Source organism: Fusarium subglutinans (genome assembly GCF_013396075.1).
Source record: "Fusarium subglutinans strain NRRL 66333 chromosome Unknown NRRL66333_c0000005, whole genome shotgun sequence".
Lineage (NCBI taxonomy): Eukaryota > Fungi > Ascomycota > Sordariomycetes > Hypocreales > Nectriaceae > Fusarium > Fusarium subglutinans.
Genome location: NW_023502068.1, coordinates 209,534 through 230,307, shown reverse-complemented (window position 1 = coordinate 230,307; position 20,774 = coordinate 209,534). Strand labels below are relative to the sequence as shown.

The 20,774-nt window shown below is 49.4% G+C and overlaps 4 protein-coding genes across 4 annotated transcripts; 3 read left to right on the top strand and 1 right to left on the bottom strand.

Moving 5' to 3' along the window:
* Nucleotides 1–65: 65 nt before the first annotated feature.
* Nucleotides 66–1,655, bottom strand: FSUBG_1117 (transcription activator; the record flags this gene model as incomplete). Its single annotated transcript, XM_036675823.1, has 1 exon — nt 66–1,655. One exon carries the CDS (start codon nt 1,653–1,655, stop codon nt 66–68), a length of 1,590 nt encoding a protein of 529 aa, XP_036543285.1.
* Nucleotides 1,656–9,955: 8,300 nt separating this feature from the next.
* Nucleotides 9,956–11,716, top strand: FSUBG_1116 (trichodiene oxygenase cytochrome P450; the record flags this gene model as incomplete). The annotated part of the gene is made up of 3 exons (XM_036675812.1): nt 9,956–10,306; nt 10,358–10,628; nt 10,677–11,716. 3 exons carry the CDS (start codon nt 9,956–9,958, stop codon nt 11,714–11,716), a joined length of 1,662 nt encoding a protein of 553 aa, XP_036543284.1.
* A 1,143-nt stretch (nt 11,717–12,859) lies between these two features.
* On the top strand, nt 12,860–14,613 carry FSUBG_1115 (tetracycline resistance; the record flags this gene model as incomplete). Its single annotated transcript, XM_036675801.1, has 4 exons — nt 12,860–12,931; nt 12,985–13,196; nt 13,258–14,319; nt 14,538–14,613. 4 exons carry the CDS (start codon nt 12,860–12,862, stop codon nt 14,611–14,613), a joined length of 1,422 nt encoding a protein of 473 aa, XP_036543283.1.
* Nucleotides 14,614–18,300: 3,687 nt separating this feature from the next.
* Nucleotides 18,301–20,064, top strand: FSUBG_1114 (translation elongation factor EF-1 alpha; the record flags this gene model as incomplete). The annotated part of the gene is made up of 4 exons (XM_036675790.1): nt 18,301–18,372; nt 18,471–18,533; nt 18,762–18,900; nt 18,956–20,064. The coding sequence occupies 4 exons, from the start codon at nt 18,301–18,303 to the stop codon at nt 20,062–20,064; spliced, it is 1,383 nt and encodes a 460-aa protein (XP_036543282.1).
* Nucleotides 20,065–20,774: the final 710 nt, after the last annotated feature.

Sequence of the window (20,774 nt, the reverse complement as noted above, 5' to 3'; positions counted from 1 at the left end):
CGAAGGATCAAATCGTTTACTATCCTGGCCAAGTCCTGAGACACTATCCAGACAGTACCATCATTCTAAGAAGCCACGGCTTGCTCACCAGAATGTGCAGGCATCCTCCCCTCGGTATTGGACGGCTGCAACATGTGATATTTCTCGCGGAGATAATCCTTCTGATTCTCTCTCATCAACCCCAACTCTAGCAAAAAGTTGACCACGTAAAGAAAGTCCTTGACATGAGGTCGCAATCCATCCTCTGCTTGGTTGTGCCCTGACGGTAGAGCGAGGACGTCGGCGATTGTGCTGGCGATCTCAAAGAGCTTTTGTATGATACCGCTGCCTTGCGTTGCTATACTCACAATACTATCCAACTGCCCAACCAAGCTGCGGAGTTGTATTGATAATCGAGACGCAGGGAACTGCAACGATAGGCCTTCGTGGGTCGTATCTGAAGACCCTGAATGCAGAAGCCCTTGGGAGAGCGCTAATTGCCAGAGCAATGTGCGAAGCCAGAGTCTAGTGATGAAGAGATCCGCACGCTGTAGTTCTGTGAAACCTGCGTGTCCCTCGGAATGCATCTTTGCCTCGGCCGCTGCAGCATTCATCTCAGCTTGATCAAGCTGCACCTGCTTGCTTTCGATCCACTGCACAGTCAGCCCGCCGATTGCACCTCTTTGAGACTGCCAACATGCAAGGAACGTCTCATCCAAGGTTAGGAAGAGTTCTATTAAGCAGTTGAAGCCCACTCGAATATGTTCTGGTGTAGAAGAGTCCGGGGCTGAAAGATTGGTGTGTAGAGGTCCCATGATACTAGGGTACCCATCAGCGATGGTGAGGAACCTCTCATGGATGTAGGCTTCCCAATAGACTTGCTGAAATCGGGCCATAGGATATGGTGTGCGAGTAGGATCTGGTAATGTGCGCTGATGAGCCTCCATGATCTGAATTAGTGATATAGCCTCCCGGATGAAGCTGAAACTTCTGTCGAGTCGAGGCAGTCCCATAGTTGATATCTCGAGGTAGATGCATGTCACGATGCGCTTGATATTGTGAGGCATTACCTCATCTACGCGCCCTGGACCATGGGAGCCAACGGCAGCACGGTGTTGTGCTTCGAGACTATGATATACCAGGTTGTTTATTTGCGCCGCTACACTACCATGTGAGTTGTCCGCGGTTTGTGATAGAAATGTTGTGACAGCTGCATAGGCGTATATCAGAGCTGCATCCTCGAAGTTGTGATGCATCATTGATATTGACCTGACGATTTCATCAGGCGTGATGGCAGGGCTGAAAGGATATACCACCTTCTCAAACTCGGGCAGCAGCGAGTGAAAGAAGCCTGTGGTGTATGCCTCAGAGTTTGGCGAATAGGGGCCTGAAATCGCTGAACCAGGGCTGCTCCCTGGCGGCCACTCACTAGCCGCATGAGGCGTTGAGTAAACTGCCGAGGGAGACACAGAAGCGCTTGGCGAGAGTGCATTTGGCTGTTGGTGCTGGAGGTTTGCCTCTCTGGCCTGGGCTACAAGACGCCCGCGCTTCGGGTTCTGGCGTTTCCTTGGGGCAGTGGATCTGATGCATTGGACATCAAACTGGCGACATGGCGAGCAGGGGTTTCCATCATCGCACTTGACCTTGCGTACTCGGCAGCCATGACAGGCGGGCATCGCGAGGGCAGAGCAGAGGTCGATATAAGAAGTTACAAAGAGTGGAGGTTCAGGCCCGGAGACAAGGCGCGTTTAATTTAGCATGGAACAGATGGGGTCAGGCCAGGTCAAGTCGGGTCAGGTCACGTCTGAGAGCCAACCTAGGTAAGCTAAACGCTTGTGGAAGGCAGACAGCACGAGTCACGTGAAGGGAGCCAGCATCGTCATCTACAGGCATGTGGCTTACCTACAGTGGAATGCCAGAATAGCAATTGAGGCTATTCATTCAGTAGATTATCATGAGCGATAGTCTCTGTACTCACTCATCAGCTGCCAAATAGTGATTGGAACAGTGGTGGAGTTCTCTATCAAGCTAGGTGCTATAGATAGCTGGGCTGCAGTTTGAGCCGTTGACTCGCGTTCAGCAAGGACATACGTGCTATCTCCCCTGATTCTAATTCTGACTCTCAAACTCTTATAAAGCTTATGGGACGTTGCGTCTTCTAAACTTAAAGCAAATCAATATTGCGAGTCATTGACATGAAATCTTGAACACGATAGGCTGTTGGATGGTTGCTCCTCATGCACATTGCTTTTTGGTGGTAGATCTCGCGTACATGGTTGGTGCAGAGATAGCATGAACCTGATTTAGACCCCTTGACTTAGTTCCTGAGCAAGCATGAATGTCACTCCGAGTTAGATACGTATGATTCGGTTTGTTCATGAGCTGAAACTGAACTAGGTATCTCTGGTCGATGCTTGCGATGCTGAAAGCTCAATCAGGGCTGGCCGATGTTCCTTTTTATCGTACCTAGGTAATGGAAAATTCATATTTCACATGATCTCATTAGCCAATTGTCCCTTACTCCTAGGACTGTTTATAGCCCGAGACATTAACCCGAGGTTATTAACAGGGCGGTGTCCTTATATTGAAACATTATCTACCCACAACATGCAAATATTGCTCAGTCTCGACTTGTTTCATACTGCACCGCATAACATGTCCTGATAAACCTCCTATTTCAATATGTCGTAGCTTGCAACACCCTTGGTGCAACATCATACACTCACTCACTGTATGTACATAGTCGCAAATGGCCTGGCAGGGTTGACTTGTTGGGAAATCTTCTGGAACTGTAACCCAACGGCAGAAGAACCCACAGGCCACAGCAACCATGTTTCTTTTACGAGCCTCGTTGTTCAAAGCGGATCTTGTCCAATCTGACATCACGGCCGGTAGTGAGTGGTACACTGTACCTACAAAAAATAACAGGCGGTCTGGGATGCATAGTTCATCTGTCATGGGTTTTTCTCCATCACGGGCTTCCAAACCCTATTCCAGATTCTCAGCCAGCACACAATTTTCCTTCGCCTACTGTCATCAACCTTACAGGTGGACGCAGTTTTGATCCTGAAACCCTGCAATTCCCCCGGCAGCAAATACATACAGTAGTACCAGCTAGGCCAGTCCCAGTAGCAACAGAAGCTGACTAGCTCGTCGGCACCGGAGCCACGGTTCTGAGTCTGACGCTGCCGCGGTCCGGGGGCTACGGGGAATGTGACCCCTGCGTCCGGACAGGACAGGACAGGACAGGACAGGACAGGACACGCCTGGGTTGGGTTGGGCTCAACTCGTGCTAGACAGCGTGTCTGTACATATGGATGTTGTTTGCCAACGACTTCTGACTTAGACAGACAGAGAAGCGGTCGACTTTTGATGCGATGCATGTTTCCGTAAATCACACCCCCAGCTTCTTTGTTTGCAACGTCGGGTCCCTTTTTCTCCCCCTCGACGCGGCACTTGCACGGCATCTGTCGAACCCCCAAACCACCACCTTCAGTTCAGATTTGCCTCTGATCGCATGGCGAGCAGGGATTCCTTTGCAACGGTCTAGCACATCCTATCGAGAAATGAGCACCGCCGCCCCGGGTGATCTGACTCTTTCGGTTCCATGTACCGTGGAATTAAGGAACCCACCCACCACAGTTAGGATCAGGGTCGGGGTCGGGGGGGGAAAATAATTAGAGAAAGGGAAAAAAGGAGGACGGGTAGTTATGATGGAGACTGCACCATTTGGTTCTTAGTGAGGATGCGGAATTCCAAAAAGACTAAGACAGGACCGTCCTCATGGAACGCACTCCGATTGGCGATGTCATACCCTCAGACCCTTCTTCATCAACGAGCGCCGTTTTGAAAAAGTCTTTCGTATTTCACCCCTTGTCCAGATTGCTGTTTGTCGATATGTACCTACTTTGTTTCATTGCCAGTGACATTATCAATGACCGAGGTGAAACTCTTTGGGCCTGAACTGCTCAAATAATACAGTAGAGAGAACATCCTAAGCAGGTCTTGTTGTCTGTCTGTCTGTCTGTCAAACTTGGAGACTCGCGTGTAAGAGGATGGCCCCAGAATGCCAATCTTGACGTGTCGCAGTTGTTTGCCCCCAAACCTGTCAAATGTCGGAGGAATAATACCTTACCCTTACCCATAACCACCCATGCCTTGCCTTGCCTTGCCTTGCCTTGCTTCACTTTGCTTCACTTGGCTTCACTTCACATGGCTAACCGTACTCGGGAAACCTTCCTTGCCACTTAGACAATCCCAATTCCCGGAACCTCATGAACAGTATCCGAGCGATCGGCAGAGGTACGGGTCCGTGGACCTGGGATGGTTTTAGCAGGCTACAAGGCCGAGCAGGAGTGTTGCCGTTGGTGCGATGCCTAGGATGCGATGCGACGCGATGGGCAACGGAGGATGGTGGGAACTCAAAACTCCAGACGCCCGTTGGTATCTACTCCCGGTTGGCTATCTCGTCTCGACTGACTGGCAGGGCTGTGACAGGCGGCTGGGTCTTTGTTAGTGTCCCCGGTTGAAATAATAACGTGGTCATGACCGTAGCTCGGGAAATGAACTGGCTCGTGCGAAGGAGATTCTTGGCTAGGCGATGGATGGATGGGCGAGGAGAGAGAAAGGGGTCTGTCTTGTAACAGGAACAGGAACAGTACGTAATTACAGGCACGCACACACTACAGTGTTGCATCAATTACACGATAACCTGCAATATCATCATCATCAGCATCAGCATCAGCATCCATGGTTAGTTAGCATGACAGAGCTGGGAGACTCTAATAGACCAGCTCAGCTAAAGGCTAACTAGGGCCAACCCGAAGCGGTGGCCATAGACGTCACTCGACTTAGATTGGGAGACAAAAATCGATGCAACACGGCCTGAAGAACCGGGGAGACGTGTACTTGCTTGACACTTTTGTGCAGCAGCGCAGCTGGTGCGGTGTGTGGTATGACATGGGATGACGAGCGAGAGGGTCGCGAATACGCTGTTTGCTTCTGTTGTTTGTACTTACGAAGGTATTGTATTGTATTGTATTGTACAGTACAATACAGTACAGTGATCTTCTAATCTCTAGGTATTGCTTTTTTCTTTGAATCAGTGTTTTTGCCTTTGTGTTAGCCAGTAAATTAAATAAATGGGATTGAACTTCTTTTTTTATCCTTTGTTGTCTCCCTGTTCTTGATCTTGTCTCAACCAGAATGATGTGTCGTTCGGATCAGTGACAGCCATGGCGACTTGTCATAATGCCACACCGAGAAATGCCATCATAGCTGAATCGCTCACCGTCCTTTTTTTCTTATTCCTCTTTTCTTTTGCGTCTTGGTCTTTGCTTTCTTCCTCCCCTTGCGCCCCAACGTATTAGCGAGCTTTTTTTGGTCCCCAAACAGCCCAATGCTCATCGTGGCGTCTCTTCTAGAATTCCGTTTGGAATAGAGGTCCCCAGTAGGTAACATGCCTTATCCTGGTCCCCAAAGCCGCTCTTTTAGTATTCCCCACAAGCCTCCTGGTGGTGCTGGTCCACTATCTAGGTTAGTACTGTACTGTATGTACACTGATCCATCCATCCATCCCTTCGAGTTGTCGACCCCTGGTCCATATCAAACGCCCTTGATCTGGTTCATCTCGCTCGCCCTGCGTTTGGCAATTCCGATCCCATAGTGTAAACTGGACATGTCTCTCCTCTCATGTCTGAGGCATCTTCTCTCTCTCCCTCTCTCTCCCAAATGATAGACACAACGCCACAAACAAGATCCCGAGCAAACAGAGTTGCCACATCTCGTTGCTAGTCCAGGGCCCGGAAACTTGAGCTGTCCTCCCGACAGTCCAGTGCCAGTGCTAATACCTAGAGGCTCACGGCTCACGGCCCCTGCCGATCCTAGTAACCGTAAACACAGGGCACAGGGGGGTATTTGGAAGTCGTCCAGGGGTGTAGCAGTGCGCTGACCGCCTGGGCAATGCAATGCAATGACCAGACCAGACCAGTCTGAAGTATCGGTGCGTAGGTTAGAAGCCACGCGAGCCTCCAAATTTCAACGGGGGTGGGTGCTGGCTGTAGTCTCCCAGAAATGAAATTTAAGACAAATAGGTCCCCGACATAAATTCTTCGTTTCGTGATCAGTATCCCTTTCATTGGTTTTTCATCAATATTCATTCTTCGTTGTTTGTGCGTGCCCTTGAATTCCAGTCGCTCTGCATCTTATCTGCTCTGCCTTTCTCTGTTGCCGCCGCCGCTTTACACACAATCTGCAACGCAACCACTCTATCGTCTTATCAGCATATTGTACTCTCTGGATTTCTGGGACAACGAACCTATTTGCGACACCTCACCTCGACAAACCAAAGAACCACCAAAAATCACCTTCATCATGCCTCGCGGACCTTATGACACTACTGGCGTTGCGAAGCCCAGCTGCCCCAAGCCCCCAAAGGGAAAATGCCCCCAGCTCGTTTGCCAGCAATAAGATGATGCAAGCTTTGCGATGATACCCTGTCATGAGCCAGCAGACCTCAGGTTAGTTAGTTCTCTGACACTGCAAAACTCCCAGGCCATGTATTCTAACACTCCTCAGAGTCATGCTGTAAAAGTCATGCGTGCCAACATGCTTGCACCAACTGCGCACTGCTTTAGCGATTATGATATCGACTGCCGATCGAAATAAAAGGAACTCATGGGATGACGGTGCTGTGGAGTTATGCTTTCTTCTGCTTTTTGGGACGGTTCGGAAAAGTACTAGACGGAATACTCAGGTCTCGGGATTATGATCTATGGGATTGGATATCTGAAGAGGAGGAAATGGTAACACAACATTGGATGGCTGGCTATAGATTTGAACGTACATATTAGTGCGTCTTTGGTCGCAGGACCAACTTAATATTGATACCTTACCTAGTACCTATTATTGAAACACGATTTGGAATATCGCATGTTCGCTTGGCGTCACAGTTGCATCGGTCGACCGACAACGGTTCGTTTGGCTTCGATAGTGCACCCGTTTTGTGGACTATTGAACCGCCGGCAGGAAACGTTGTTGCATGGTGCAGCCCTACAGTATGAGCTATGAGCTATCGTGACCTTGAACCAATTCGCCGGGTTGGTTGGTGGAGATGAGTGTGGGATCTTGTGGAACCATGGCTGCCGACGAACGATGTAGGAAGAGGCTAACTGCATGTTACCCTGGGATATCCCGAGATGAAGCACTTCGGCATCGTACATACATCTCATCTCCAGCCAGTTTCAGAGCAACCGTCTTGGCCTTCTCGCTTGAGAAGGACCTTGCAATTCGCAATAGCAAGGTCAGCAAGGCCCTCCATATTGATCCTGGCAGGCTGTCCGTGCCGGTTGGGCAGTTCGCGCAAGCTTCAAGCCATCAGGGAGAGTGGAACGACAATGACGATGACACTTGAGTTGATCGACGATGGAATGAGAGATATGAGGGGTTTTTCGAGGGAGAAGAGAGATGAGGGTTGGCGATCGAAGGATCTGAAACCCGTTTATCCGTGGCGCGTTGGTTCCAGACGAGGTAATGAGCAGCCGTTTTCTTCTCAAGGCGTACCGTTCGCCGTGGTCAAAGCTAAAAGCCTCATGAAACCGTCTAGAAATGCAAGGTCCCGTTGATCTTATTGCGTGTCGTCAATATCCAACTAGTTAGGTAAAAAGTCCGTCCGTCCTGTGGTTGTGGCTACAAGGTTGATGAAGTTGACATTGAATCCATATGATGTGACTTTTAGCGCCGGGGGCAGCCGCAGTCTAGAAGGTGCAGAGACGTCACAGACAAGACAAGACAGGATTGGATTGGATTTACAATGGAGGGGTCGCAGTTCTTATCTCTTTATTTAAGCTTGACAGCCCGTGTACATGTGCAGTAAGTTAAGTGCTTCATATCTGGGACTAATAAGAAATCGGAGGCATTTACCCCGGATTTCTGTGTGGGGGTGGAGTATCAGACGCGGGATGCTGAGTTGAAAACCCCATTTATATCAAAGGTATGTAACCTCTCGATCCCGTGTCTGCCTCCGCTACTGCGTCTTTGGCTGATGCATGAGATCGGATGCAGCATCCACACTTGGAGGGTAGTAGCTTTATGATATGATCGTTATCTAGATCATCTAGTGTCTACTCACTCAGTGCACGGATAATGAAGCATGTATCGCAAATGTTGTTGTGGTCTATGATATAGCTTCATCTTGGACTTATACCACTAGTTACAAATGCCGGCACTCAGTAGTCCATCGCCATTCCTTTCTCAAGTAAAACTACTTTGTATTTTAATGTTTAGCATCGTGACACTTGCCAGACTTCATACATACTTGGTGGTGTGATACACAAAGCATGCAGACCGGGCCGGCCTACCATTCTCATTTTCACCGGCCATATATGTAGCCGTAGGATGAAGCTATATTATGCAGCTACTGTTGTCATTAAATTACTGGTACGGCGGTTCTCGGAGCTTTAGCAGTGGACGATGATTATTTCCGTAGCACTTTGACATTGTACGGTGTAGTAAACCATGAATGGCTTCAGTATGGTCTGACATACCCGGCATTCTCGTACCAGCTAGATAACCACGCAAGGATTATAGTTACCGGATCGTCCAAAACAGTCGACAGCTGGACCGTTTTAGCACTATCGTACCTTTTAGGCCACGGTATCTCCGAATTGTCAATGGCAACAGATCAATGAGTGAGATTGGTGAGGGGCTGCTCCAGGGTGGCTGTTCCAGGGTATCATGGCGATATCTGAAGGCATTCACACAGCTGGAGCGTAGATACGCAATCACTGCGTCCACGCTTGCTATTAAAAAGGTGCTAGCTATCATAATACAATTGACCTGCTATGATACCGTAGATTTAATTGTATACATTGTAATACAGTGACGATATAAAAACTCGGCTGTGAAGCTAAGTGATATCTTTTGCGCATATGCCGGACAAATGTCTAGTCTATATGGCCCGTGAGTACTTCTTTGCGGCACATCAAACATTCATTGGCATTCTCTGTCTGTTTCTGATCATCTCATCTCCCACTTTTTTGGTCAATGTGCATTGAACCTACTTAATTAGCTCGGATGCAACCGATCAAAGGCACGATTTCATCCCTTGTCACCGCCAACCACCAACGTCCAACCTCTCACAGAATCCATGTCCTCCGCCTTTTACAACTAACTACCAACCTCTCACTCTTTGAAAACTCTTAATAGAAAAATGGTAGCCAATTCATCCGGTCAACCCCTGAATCACCAACCACGAGCTAAAATGGTTCCTGATTCTCCCTTTCTAACGTCTTAGCGATCCAATGGTTCTTCCCTTTCAAGACAAGCGTTGCAAGCTCCCCCGGCTTCCGGCTGCACCACCTATTGGCTTGATTATGTGACCACGATCGTTGGAATCCTCGTCAACCAACGATGTTTACAGCACTTGCGGTGACAGCTGGCCGTGCCCTGCAAGACAGTCCCCGAATTGTTGTTCACCGCAACGGTCGCAACAATTCAATTCAAGTCGTAATTCAAGTCTAAAAAAGCAAGGAAAGACTCTTTTTAATTCGCTACTTTTATTATATAATAATTATTAGCCAATATAAGCAGAGAAAATAAGACAAAATTTGCTTCTTTGGACTTGAATTGCGACTTGAATTGAATTGTTGCGACCGTTGGTTCACCGCCTGAAAGAGTCTCCACGCGGCCCGCTCGCGCACCCGGGAGAGGGTTCCCCGTCTTCCCAGCCCATCCACTACGACCGATCGAGAGGTCTAAAAGTCCATGCGGTGAAGGCCTGACCATGCTTATGCCTGAAATACAAATGCAGCACCACCTCGCATGCTTCTTGACAAGAGATCTATCTCCTCAAAGGCTTCTGCTATGCAGCCTGGAGAGCCCATGGCCACTCCAATAAATCATCTTTAATCCTTACTTCCTTCAATGACAATACCGTCCTGTTAGGGCGAGTCGCTCATGAATGGCTTCCAACACCATCATGGCGGTCCAAGAGATCATTGCTGCCCTTACCTGGCAGCAAACCGGATACTTGCTCGCGGGCATCTGGCTCATCTATCTCGTCCAGCTTGTGATTTGGAGACTATGGCTCAGCCCTCTGGCCCATATCCCAGGTCCCAAGCTGGCCGCTTTGACTCAATACTATGAGTTCTACTACGACTTTGTCCTAGGAGGACAATACACCTACAAGATCATCGATATGCATGAACGATATGGTCCCATTGTTCGCATCAACCCCTGGGAGGTCCATGTAGGAGACCCTGAATTCTTTTCAGACCTCTATACCGGACCCAGCCGCCGCCGAGACAAGTGGACATTCTACACCCAACAGGTAAGCACCTGTGTACTCAAGATATCACAGATTTAACTAACAATCAAATAGTCCGGTGCCCCCCGTACCCGTGCTCCTCACCCAACTGCTCTCGCAGGACCCAAGACTGCGACAGAAGGCTCCCTTGCTGCCATCGACCACAGCCTTCACAAGTTGCGTCGAAGTGCGCTGAGCCCCTTCCACTCAACTCAGACTGTGCGCGAACTGCAGCCGGTTATCGAGGAGAGAGTGGAAGCTCTTCTGGGTGCGTTCCTGAACTACGCCGAGGTATCCAATGGACAACCTCTTGATGTCATGTATCCCTACTCGGCCTTTACCAATGGTAAGTCTCAAGTCTCTCACACATTGACAACTCTAACATTGTCCTCAGATGTCATCAATGAGTACGCTTTTGCTCGAAGCGACCATCTTGTCGAAAAGCCCGATTTCGGTGCCGAGGTCACTAATGACCTTCTCATCGGTACTCACATGGGACCTTGTGTGCAGCAGCTCGACTGGGTTCTCACCCTCGTCAATGCTCTACCAGAGTCCATCTCAAACCGATGCATGCCGGGATGGGGAGGGTTCTTGAAGATGAAGAACGACATTCTTGAACAAATCCACAGCGTCGACCCTCCTCAAAGTAGCGGCAAGTGGATGATGGATGGAGGTCACCCTACCATGCTCTCCACCAAGACTCGCTCCGTTCGTGACAAGACTGCCTCTTGTCAGACACAGGAAAGCCAGATCAGTGTTCAGGGTGGCACTCTAACCACGTCGTGGGCCATGTCACTTGCCACTTTCCACCTTTTGAACCGCCCCGAAACCCTCCGAAAGCTACGCGACGAGCTCTTTGATGCTATCCCCGATGCTTACGAGACCATTCCTCTGTCAAAATTGGAGAAGCTCCCCTACCTTCGTGGAGTTGTCAAGGAAGCTCTGCGTCTTGCTATCGGAACTAGTAGCCGCCTCGCACGCGTTGCGCCCGATGAGGCTCTCGTCTACCATGATCGCGAGAACGATGAGGAGTGGAACCTCCCTCCAGGATCCATCGTTGGCATGAGCCCTTACAAGACCGTCATGGACGAGAACATCTTCTACGACGCCCGCGGCTTCCACCCTGAGCGATGGGTGGAGGACGGAGAGCGACTTGACAAGTATCTCGACATCTTCTGCTCTGGTTCGCGAATCTGTCTCGGCATGGCTCTGGCTCACGCCGAGCTCTATCTCACACTTGCCAAACTCTTCCGCAGATGGGGAAGTGGTGGTGTTGTGTATGGCAGCGATGATGGCGATCAGCGCTTTGGAGACGTTGGCTACCTCAGCATTTTCGAGACACGAGTTCGAGACTGCGAGATTGATGCTGACTACTTCATGCCTATTCCCTACAAGGGATCTGAGGGATTCCGCTTCGTCTTCGAAACCTACTAGGTTGAAGACAAACACTTCACTACTATATCAAGGTTAGGTATCTTTGCTTTGCTCTGCTTTTGTTGCCGCTTTGCGATACCCAGCACCTATTATGTCTATCTTATGAACCCTTTGACGAAAATGAGTTTGTATGATGGAATTACGACCATGTTATGTCATGAGAAGCTATGAGTTTCATGTTTTATGTTTTTAAGATGCGGCACATACGTGCCTTTTTCTATGTCATGAGTTTACGTCTTGCATTACTTTCCAATAGCCTTCTGGCTTTGTTTGTTACCGTGTTCTGGAGAGGAGGATGTCGATCTGAAAGCTTCGCAGTCTCTGTGTTGAACATGGATGAACAGCAAGACTTTTGCACATCAGCACCAAATCTTCAAGCTAAATGAGGCGCACGGATAAGAGGTTGATCTTCTTTGTCATGATAAATACGATATATGGACCTTTACGAATTCCGAATCCCAAAGGATCATGAGATACAGAACTGTATTCTCTTTTCTTGTGTTAAAAACCAGGATTCGAACTGGTTGGATAGGGGAATCGGAGACAAAATAAAACAACAAAAAATCACAATTATCATATTCAAAAGCATATTTTCTAGCTTCTTCTCGGTGTGACCCTGTAATTCGCTTCTATTGTCGATCTAATCATCTCGTATTGAAACATTCACGGCACTTCCGTCGATAGCTCAGGGATTAGCAACCATCGAGAAAGCATCCAATCCAAGGTGGGGTTTCTCCGTCAAGAGGTTGCAGCGAAGACCCCCTAAATTACAGGGGATATCCGCACACCACAGACCTGAGACTACCTTATCCACGGGCATCCACTATTCTGATGGTAACTAACTTACTCCGTAGGTAGTGACGCAGCTATTTATTTCTATTGGGCCTGGTCAAAGCAAGCAGCCACCAAACCACCACGTTGCTGCTATTCTATTCCGAGATCAGATGCCGTCAGACCAGCAAGTGTCCACTGTCTCCTGAGCCTCTCTCTTTGATCATTTATTAGTCCTTTTCTCTTTTCTTCTCCTTTTATACATAATTGCCATTTTGTTTCCTTGTGCATCCGTTCCAATACCTCCCTCGGTTTCTGTCTCGGTCTCTGTTTGTTACTTCAAATCTATCTGTCCTCATTTAGCATCCGCCAATGTCTACGTTTGATCCCGCCGCGAGGAAGCGAGTCCTCCGGGTCATTGCTGTCTCGCTACTTCTTGATCTGGTATGTGACAAGAACCATTTTTAAATGAATTCCTCCCTAATTCGATTTCATAGATCTCCTTCACATTCATCCTTCCCTTGTTCCCCAAGCTCCTCGAATTCTACCGCGACCGCGAAGGCCAGGAGCCAATCGGCCACGACGGACCTCAAACGCTCCTCCAAACCGTCCTATCAGGCCTCCACCGATACAAGGCTTCTTTCTCTCGCCCGATCGAGTCGCGACATGACATTGTGCTGCTGGGCGGGGCTCTAGGCTCTCTGTTCTCGTGCGTAACTGTCAAGCAAGCCTGTAAATGTCAAGGTGCAAGCTGACAATCTTACTCATAGACTTCTGCAAGCCATTGCATCTCCTCTAATCGGCGCCCTCTCCGATCGATATGGTCGTCGAAAAGCGCTCTTGGCTTCTCTGTGTGGCAACATTCTTTCCGTCCTGCTCTGGGTTGCCGCCGTCGATTTCCGAACATTCATCGCTAGTCGTGTCGTGGGTGGGTTATCAGAAGGCAACGTCCAGCTCGCTACAGCAATGGCGAGTGATATCTCGGATGAGTCGTCTCGCGGTGCAACTATGGCTCTGATCGGCGCGTGCTTCTCAATCGCTTTCACCTTCGGCCCTGGACTTGGCGCGTGGCTCAGCACATTCTCGACATTCACAGCGAATCCGTTTGCGGCGGCTGCGGGATTCAGTCTTGCGCTGATTGTTGTGGAGACAGTGTATCTATACTTCAGCCTGCCTGAGACGTTACCTTCGCTACGCGGTGCTCAGGCGAAGGATGGTGGGAAGAAGAAGGCTATACCCAAGGCTATTGAGAGGACCAACTCTCACTTTCTCCTAAACGCCATCCACTTCGTCTTCCTGCTTTTCTTTTCCGGCATGGAGAGTTCTCTGTCTTTTATGACGTACGAGCTCTTCTCGTTCACTTCCGGCAAGAATGGAAGATTACTTGGCTATGTTGGTCTTGTGGCATCTATTCTCCAGGGCGGCGTCACGCGACGACTCCCACCTCTGATGTCTGTTCGAATCGGTACACTAGCTTGCCTTGCGTCCTTCGTTCTTCTCGGACAGGTCAACACAATCGGCGGTCTCTACCTCGCTGCTACATGCTTGGCCGTTACATCCGCTACCGTCGTTACGGGTTTGAATGCACTTTCCAGCTTCGAAGCTCACGAGGATGAGCGCGGCAATAAGCTCGGCATGCTACGAAGTTGGGGCCAGCTTGGTCGAGGCCTCGGTCCTATCCTGTTCACAAGTGTGTACTGGTGGGCTGGCCGTGAGGTAGCATATGGTATGGGCGCAACAGGTATCGCTGTTGTAGCTGCGGCGGTGTTTGGAGGGTTGAAGACGCCCAAGGGTATGATAACTCAGGGTAAGAAGTTTGAGGACAAGGCCCGGTAAGGGCTGTGTAGACAATGGATAATTCATGAAAGAGATGTGTATAATACATGAATATTGGTCAAGCTGGACTTGACTGAGGTAGATAGTAGCATTCATAGATAATTGTAGCATACATCGCACGTTTGATATTTTACGCCTTGTTACGACTTACTTTTTCTCCTTGAGACTTCTACGGTGTTTGCGGTGTTGAGCAACTTTAAGACTGAGTGCACAGCACGCTGCCTCGTGATTCGAGTCTCTCAAGACAGGATGAGCAAGAGGGTGTTCGAACCGCATTGCGTGCAGAGTAAAACAGCCAGAGTAAAACAGCCAGAGTTATGCAGCAAATATAACGCCCCAAAAAGGCAAAAAAATACCACCCGCACCCGGATTTGCACCAGGATCCTTGGCTGTCACCTATACTGATATAGGAGTCCAACGAGTTAACTATTACTCTATACGGGCTTTCGTTTGCTTTAACCGTTCGACCACGAAGTCTTTGGTATTGCTTGTTGGGATAGGTACTATTGCGACGGCCTATATCCTGTTGAAAAAAGGGGGCGGTTATAGGCAGTGACGGGGTGCCGCAGTTTCACAGACGGGAGCGTGCAGTGCGCTGCGCAGTAATTGGATAGAATTCGGGTGTGGAGAGCGGCGGTGATCGAGTCATCGGCACTGTTACTGTTATTTCTCGGCTGGTGATTGAGTGATTGAGTGGTCGCATTGTATGGTCGCAGTGTCGTTGTTTCGTGGTGTTGAGAAGGCTCAAACTGGATACTCCTCAAGTTCTGAGACTTGGATAGAAAGCAACTGGTTTCGAGATCTGTCTAATCAATTGAACAACCGATATCTTCTGGTCGAGTAATTCGATTTGAATCGTACTGTCTAGGATAATCTGTACGAGCTTACATTACCCAACTCTTGCATTCATGTGTAACACGAGCCGGGGGATGTTGTCTTTATATGGACGTTGGAATGGCTCCGCTCTGCCGCCAGGATAGGTCAAGCTCAACAGGGAGGTGATAGCGGCACTCGATTTTCACAATTATTGCCATTGGTCATAAACATGCACAGACATTCATAATAATACCTTGGTAACAGTAAAGCTTGGCCTGTATCAGGTGGTGTATCATGGTCAATTTCGTACAAGTTACCTTGTTGTGAGTCTCGATGCTACCCTAAACATGACATCGAGATCCTCAAAGTTCTTGACACCTCAGGTTATCACCAACATCACATATCAATAGTAGCGGTCTACGAAAACGAAGAGGGCTTGAAATTTTCTCGTCGATGAATCATGGGACGTTCTCATATGGTGCGTCCTCCACTTGAGTCTCACGATATCTTCCGTAAAGTGAAGGAGAATTTCGAAACGACAGGCCTACGGCGGAGCCGATGCATGCGGCGAGGGCATATCCACTGTGGACAAACCCCCTTGGATAGAGTTCTCCATAATGGCAATGTGACAACAAAAACTATCCATATCCAGATGGAGACGATGAACAATAGCCTCCGTGAATATGCGCTGTAACTATATCTACATAGTATGTAGAGATTACTGACATGTTGCAACAATCCATTAACAAGGGATCACGGCCTCCTACGTTCAGCGAGATATCTAATGGACAAGGAAAATCCCAAAACTCTCAAAGGTTATTCTTCCATTAAGCTTACGGTGATACATTTCTGCCGTCAGGGTCATCGGGGTAGCAGCTGGAGGATAGGTTCAGCTGTGTCATACGGATAAAGTGCAGCAGTATGTACAAACTTTGCGTTTGACAATCTGGCAATTCCTCAATGGCTCGAGGTATCGAAGTGGCACTTGAAGCTGCATGAAATCGCAAGGTCCTTATGGGAGGCAAGAAACCTAAGACCCGTACCCTAAGTGACGAAAAGACTTGTGTAAATTTAGTATATATTCAGGGGCTTTTAGCACAGCTGATTTTGGCATCCTGATTTATCGTCAGAAGTTTTATTAAACCCCCAGGGTCCTCATCTGGACCTCCACCAAGAGCACGACTATCCCGCCTAGCCCGCGACAGATCAAGGTGAGCTGCAGCTGCGCTTCGTGTGGGCTCCATAGTGGCTGGACATGTTTTTTGCCCCTCCTTGTGGTTTCTTTTCTGCTCTGGCGCGCTTGTTCAGTGGTTAGATGCTATTGATCCCAGCAGCTTTGATGGAGGGGTTGTTGACAAGGAGGGGGAGGGGCACAACGCAACAACGAGTAAACAACAGCTGGGCGAGACACAGGCGCAAGACCAAGACGAGGAAATGCAACAAGGAGCGGAGATTATGGTCAGTAATTGACCGCACGAATATTCTGGACATTAGTAGAAGCGATCAAATATGATCTGCCTGATGTCATGATGTCTACAGTGACTGAACTGCTGATATTCACTTTTACCTAAGGTATCTGTACCTATCGTATTACCCCTCCAGCTTGAAAATTTTGATATGAGACAGTCAACTTCCTGTTTGACCACCTCACACATCCCAGCCAAGGCTAGATCTTCCGTGCACTGGTCGCGCAGCGGTGGTGGCAACCCACAGGCGCTAAAATATTCAGTGGAGCATGACGTTGATTCGTGCAGGGAGTTTGAGCCAGAAACAGAGCGCGCCATACTCCGTAGAGGAGGGGCAATCTTGAAGCTTCCCCTCCCTTGGTCGAACCGGAAGAAAATGTACACAGAACGAGAGCCAACAAAGAGAGTCGCTCGGGCAGGATACTCTTATCGGTGTGACATTGTACACAAGAGAATTCAGAAAGAATACATTAAGATTACTCAAGTGACTCACGCCGTGGTTGCGTTGGGCTGACGAACGTGAAATTGAGGGGCAAAAAAATCCTCAGATGCTGCGTTGGGCAGAAGAGTCCCAGAGCCATGCTCGTCTCTGTATCAGACCGGCCACAAGCAGGCCCCAGACAATTTTAGGACGCACCCGCGCATCCACCACACGAAAGGGTAACCCACCGAGCCTCGACCGCCAGCATGATTGAATTTTTCTTCAGGCCGTAGTGAGAAATTTTCCTTTGGGCGGCGATGCGCACAAGAAAAGAATAGCAAAAATTGTGCCCCGCATGTACCCGCCTAACAGTTCGCTTGTACCTCCACCCAGAACCAGCGCTTTTGCGATTGCTCTGGTGGAAGTGGAAGACAGATATTGAAAGAGGTTGAGATAGGCTATTGAGCTGCTGGTAGAGCAGCGTGGAGGCGCCATGGTGATGTTTCTATTTCTGAATACCGTGCCTACCTTACGTAGTGCACTAGAGGACAGCGGCTTTACTGAGATTCCTCTCGGGTGCAGGGGCTTGTTCGTTCGTTGAGAATCGATGTGTTGTGCTGAACATGCCAGTTTTCTCGCTCCCCAGATATCAGCTTTAACAGCGGCCAGCAACACCACAAAGACTCGTCCAACTGAGCAGTAGGCTCTGCAGTGTGATCTCGTAATGGCCACCGTAGATACTTGATCCTGATCATTCGATATTAACGACAAACCTCTGATATCTCCGTCCTCGTCGAGCTTCTTCTGCCCCTCCTCGTACCATTCCTGGAGCTTTTACTCACTCGCCGTCATTATGCTTTAGAGCTTAATGATTGGCTCACACAGACCCACCTGCCTTGTGAAAAAAACCTCTGGGCTGTTAGGGCTTGCCAAGTTGGTTGCCCCGCGGCGCCGCTTCTGCCTTTCACCCCACCCCACCCCTCCTTCCTCTGGCTCGCCTTTTAAATCTCCTCCTCCCACCACTTCCCTTGGATTTTTTCTTCTCTTCCCTCCTCGTCTCGCATACCCGGTTCAAGCATCCGATCTGCGATTTTGTATGTCCAACCCTTCAAGGCCTTGTTCAAGAACATCGACAAGATCTATCGCTTCATTGCGAGTTCCTTTGAAGATTTTCTTGATCATCGCTTGCTCTCCTCACGTTGCCTCTTCGGCCGCTGACCTCTTCACAGCACGTACATCAAAAACCGTACCACAAACCATTCACAACCGTCAAAATGGGTAAGGAGGACAAGACTCACCTTAACGTCGTCGTCATCGGCCACGTCGACTCTGGCAAGTCGACCACTGTGAGTACTACCCTCGACGATGAGCTTATCTGCCATCGTTATCCCGACCAAGACCTGGCGGAGTATCTCAAAGATAACATGCTGACATCGCTCCACAGACCGGTCACTTGATCTACCAGTGCGGTGGTATCGACAAGCGAACCATCGAGAAGTTCGAGAAGGTTAGTTACTTTCCCTTCGATCGCGCGTCCTTTGCCCATCGATTCTCCATTCGACTCGAAACGTGCCCGCTACCCCGCTCGAGACCAAAAATTTTGCGATATGACCGTAATTTTTTTGGTGGGGCATTTACCCCGCCACTCGATCGATGCGCGTTTCTGCCCTCTCATTTTCACAACCTTCTGAGCGCATCGTCACGTGCTAAGCAGTCACTAACCATTCAACAATAGGAAGCCGCCGAGCTCGGTAAGGGTTCCTTCAAGTACGCCTGGGTTCTTGACAAGCTCAAGGCTGAGCGTGAGCGTGGTATCACCATCGATATTGCTCTCTGGAAGTTCGAGACTCCTCGCTACTATGTCACCGTCATTGGTATGTTGTCGCTCATGCATTGTTCTCCCTTTATTCGTACTAACATATCACTCAGACGCTCCCGGTCATCGTGACTTCATCAAGAACATGATTACTGGTACTTCTCAGGCCGATTGCGCCATTCTCATCATTGCCGCCGGTACTGGTGAGTTCGAGGCTGGTATCTCCAAGGATGGCCAGACCCGCGAGCACGCTCTTCTTGCCTACACCCTTGGTGTCAAGAACCTCATCGTCGCCATCAACAAGATGGACACCACCAAGTGGTCTGAGGCCCGTTACCAGGAGATCATCAAGGAGACCTCCTCTTTCATCAAGAAGGTCGGCTACAACCCCAAGGCTGTCGCTTTCGTCCCCATCTCCGGTTTCAACGGTGACAACATGCTTACCCCCTCCACCAACTGTCCCTGGTACAAGGGTTGGGAGCGTGAGATCAAGTCCGGCAAGCTCTCTGGCAAGACCCTCCTCGAGGCCATTGACTCCATCGAGCCCCCCAAGCGTCCCGTTGACAAGCCTCTCCGTCTTCCCCTCCAGGATGTCTACAAGATCGGTGGTATTGGAACGGTTCCCGTCGGCCGTATCGAGACTGGTGTCATCAAGCCCGGTATGGTCGTTACCTTCGCTCCTTCCAACGTCACCACTGAAGTCAAGTCCGTCGAGATGCACCACGAGCAGCTCACTGAGGGCCAGCCCGGTGACAACGTTGGTTTCAACGTGAAGAACGTCTCCGTCAAGGACATCCGACGTGGTAACGTCGCTGGTGACTCCAAGAACGACCCCCCCATGGCTGCCGCTTCTTTCACCGCCCAGGTCATCGTCCTCAACCACCCCGGTCAGGTCGGTGCTGGTTACGCTCCCGTCCTCGATTGCCACACTGCCCACATTGCCTGCAAGTTCGCCGAGATCCAGGAGAAGATCGACCGCCGAACTGGTAAGGCTACTGAGTCCGCCCCCAAGTTCATCAAGTCTGGTGACTCTGCCATCGTCAAGATGGTTCCCTCCAAGCCCATGTGTGTTGAGGCTTTCACTGACTACCCTCCTCTGGGTCGTTTCGCCGTCCGTGACATGCGACAGACCGTCGCCGTCGGTGTCATCAAGGCCGTCGAGAAGTCCACTGGTGCTGCCGGCAAGGTCACCAAGTCCGCTGCCAAGGCCGCCAAGAAATAAGCAACTTATTTCTGAAATGACAACCTTCAGTGGGATCTTACGACTTCGATCTCACGCCCAAGGGCTGATGTACTCGCTTCTACGACGAAATGATCATGTTGGCATGAGCACTCGGCTTTTGTCTGGGGGCACATAATGAGAGGCAAAGAAAAAAGGCCAGGATCTCGGTTGTGTGCAAATCAAAAAAAGAATAGAGAGTCTAGAAGTGATTCGTGCAAAAATTTCTTGTTCCTACCTATGATGCTTGTGATGTGATGTGTGACTGCTGCAAATGAAGCTGCTTGTGATGTGCACTCTGCTCATTTGGTTGACTTGGGTTATCCGTAAGTTGAAGCTGACTCTCCAAGTGCTAGTAGCTCGTACAGGCGGATGGTCCAGTGCGCGTTGCGATCACAGTGATGTAGTGACAGTAGTGTGCACTGTACCGCAATGCTTTCTAAGGCAGATTTTGGTTGTATTGTGGTGTATCTAATGATACATAATTGCCCCCTTCGTTCTATACCTTCGTCCAATAATGATGATACATAACTATGGTACACATGCCTTTTTAGTATACAGTATTGTTTTTCCCTTCTTCTTCTGCGTATCCAAAGCTGCCTCTCGCAATTTCACGATTTCCTCATTTCCAATTTGCACGTCACAACTGGCGTGGCGCTGTAGAGAAACAGAGGCGCAACAGAGGGACACACAAGCCTCATGGATGATCGTCC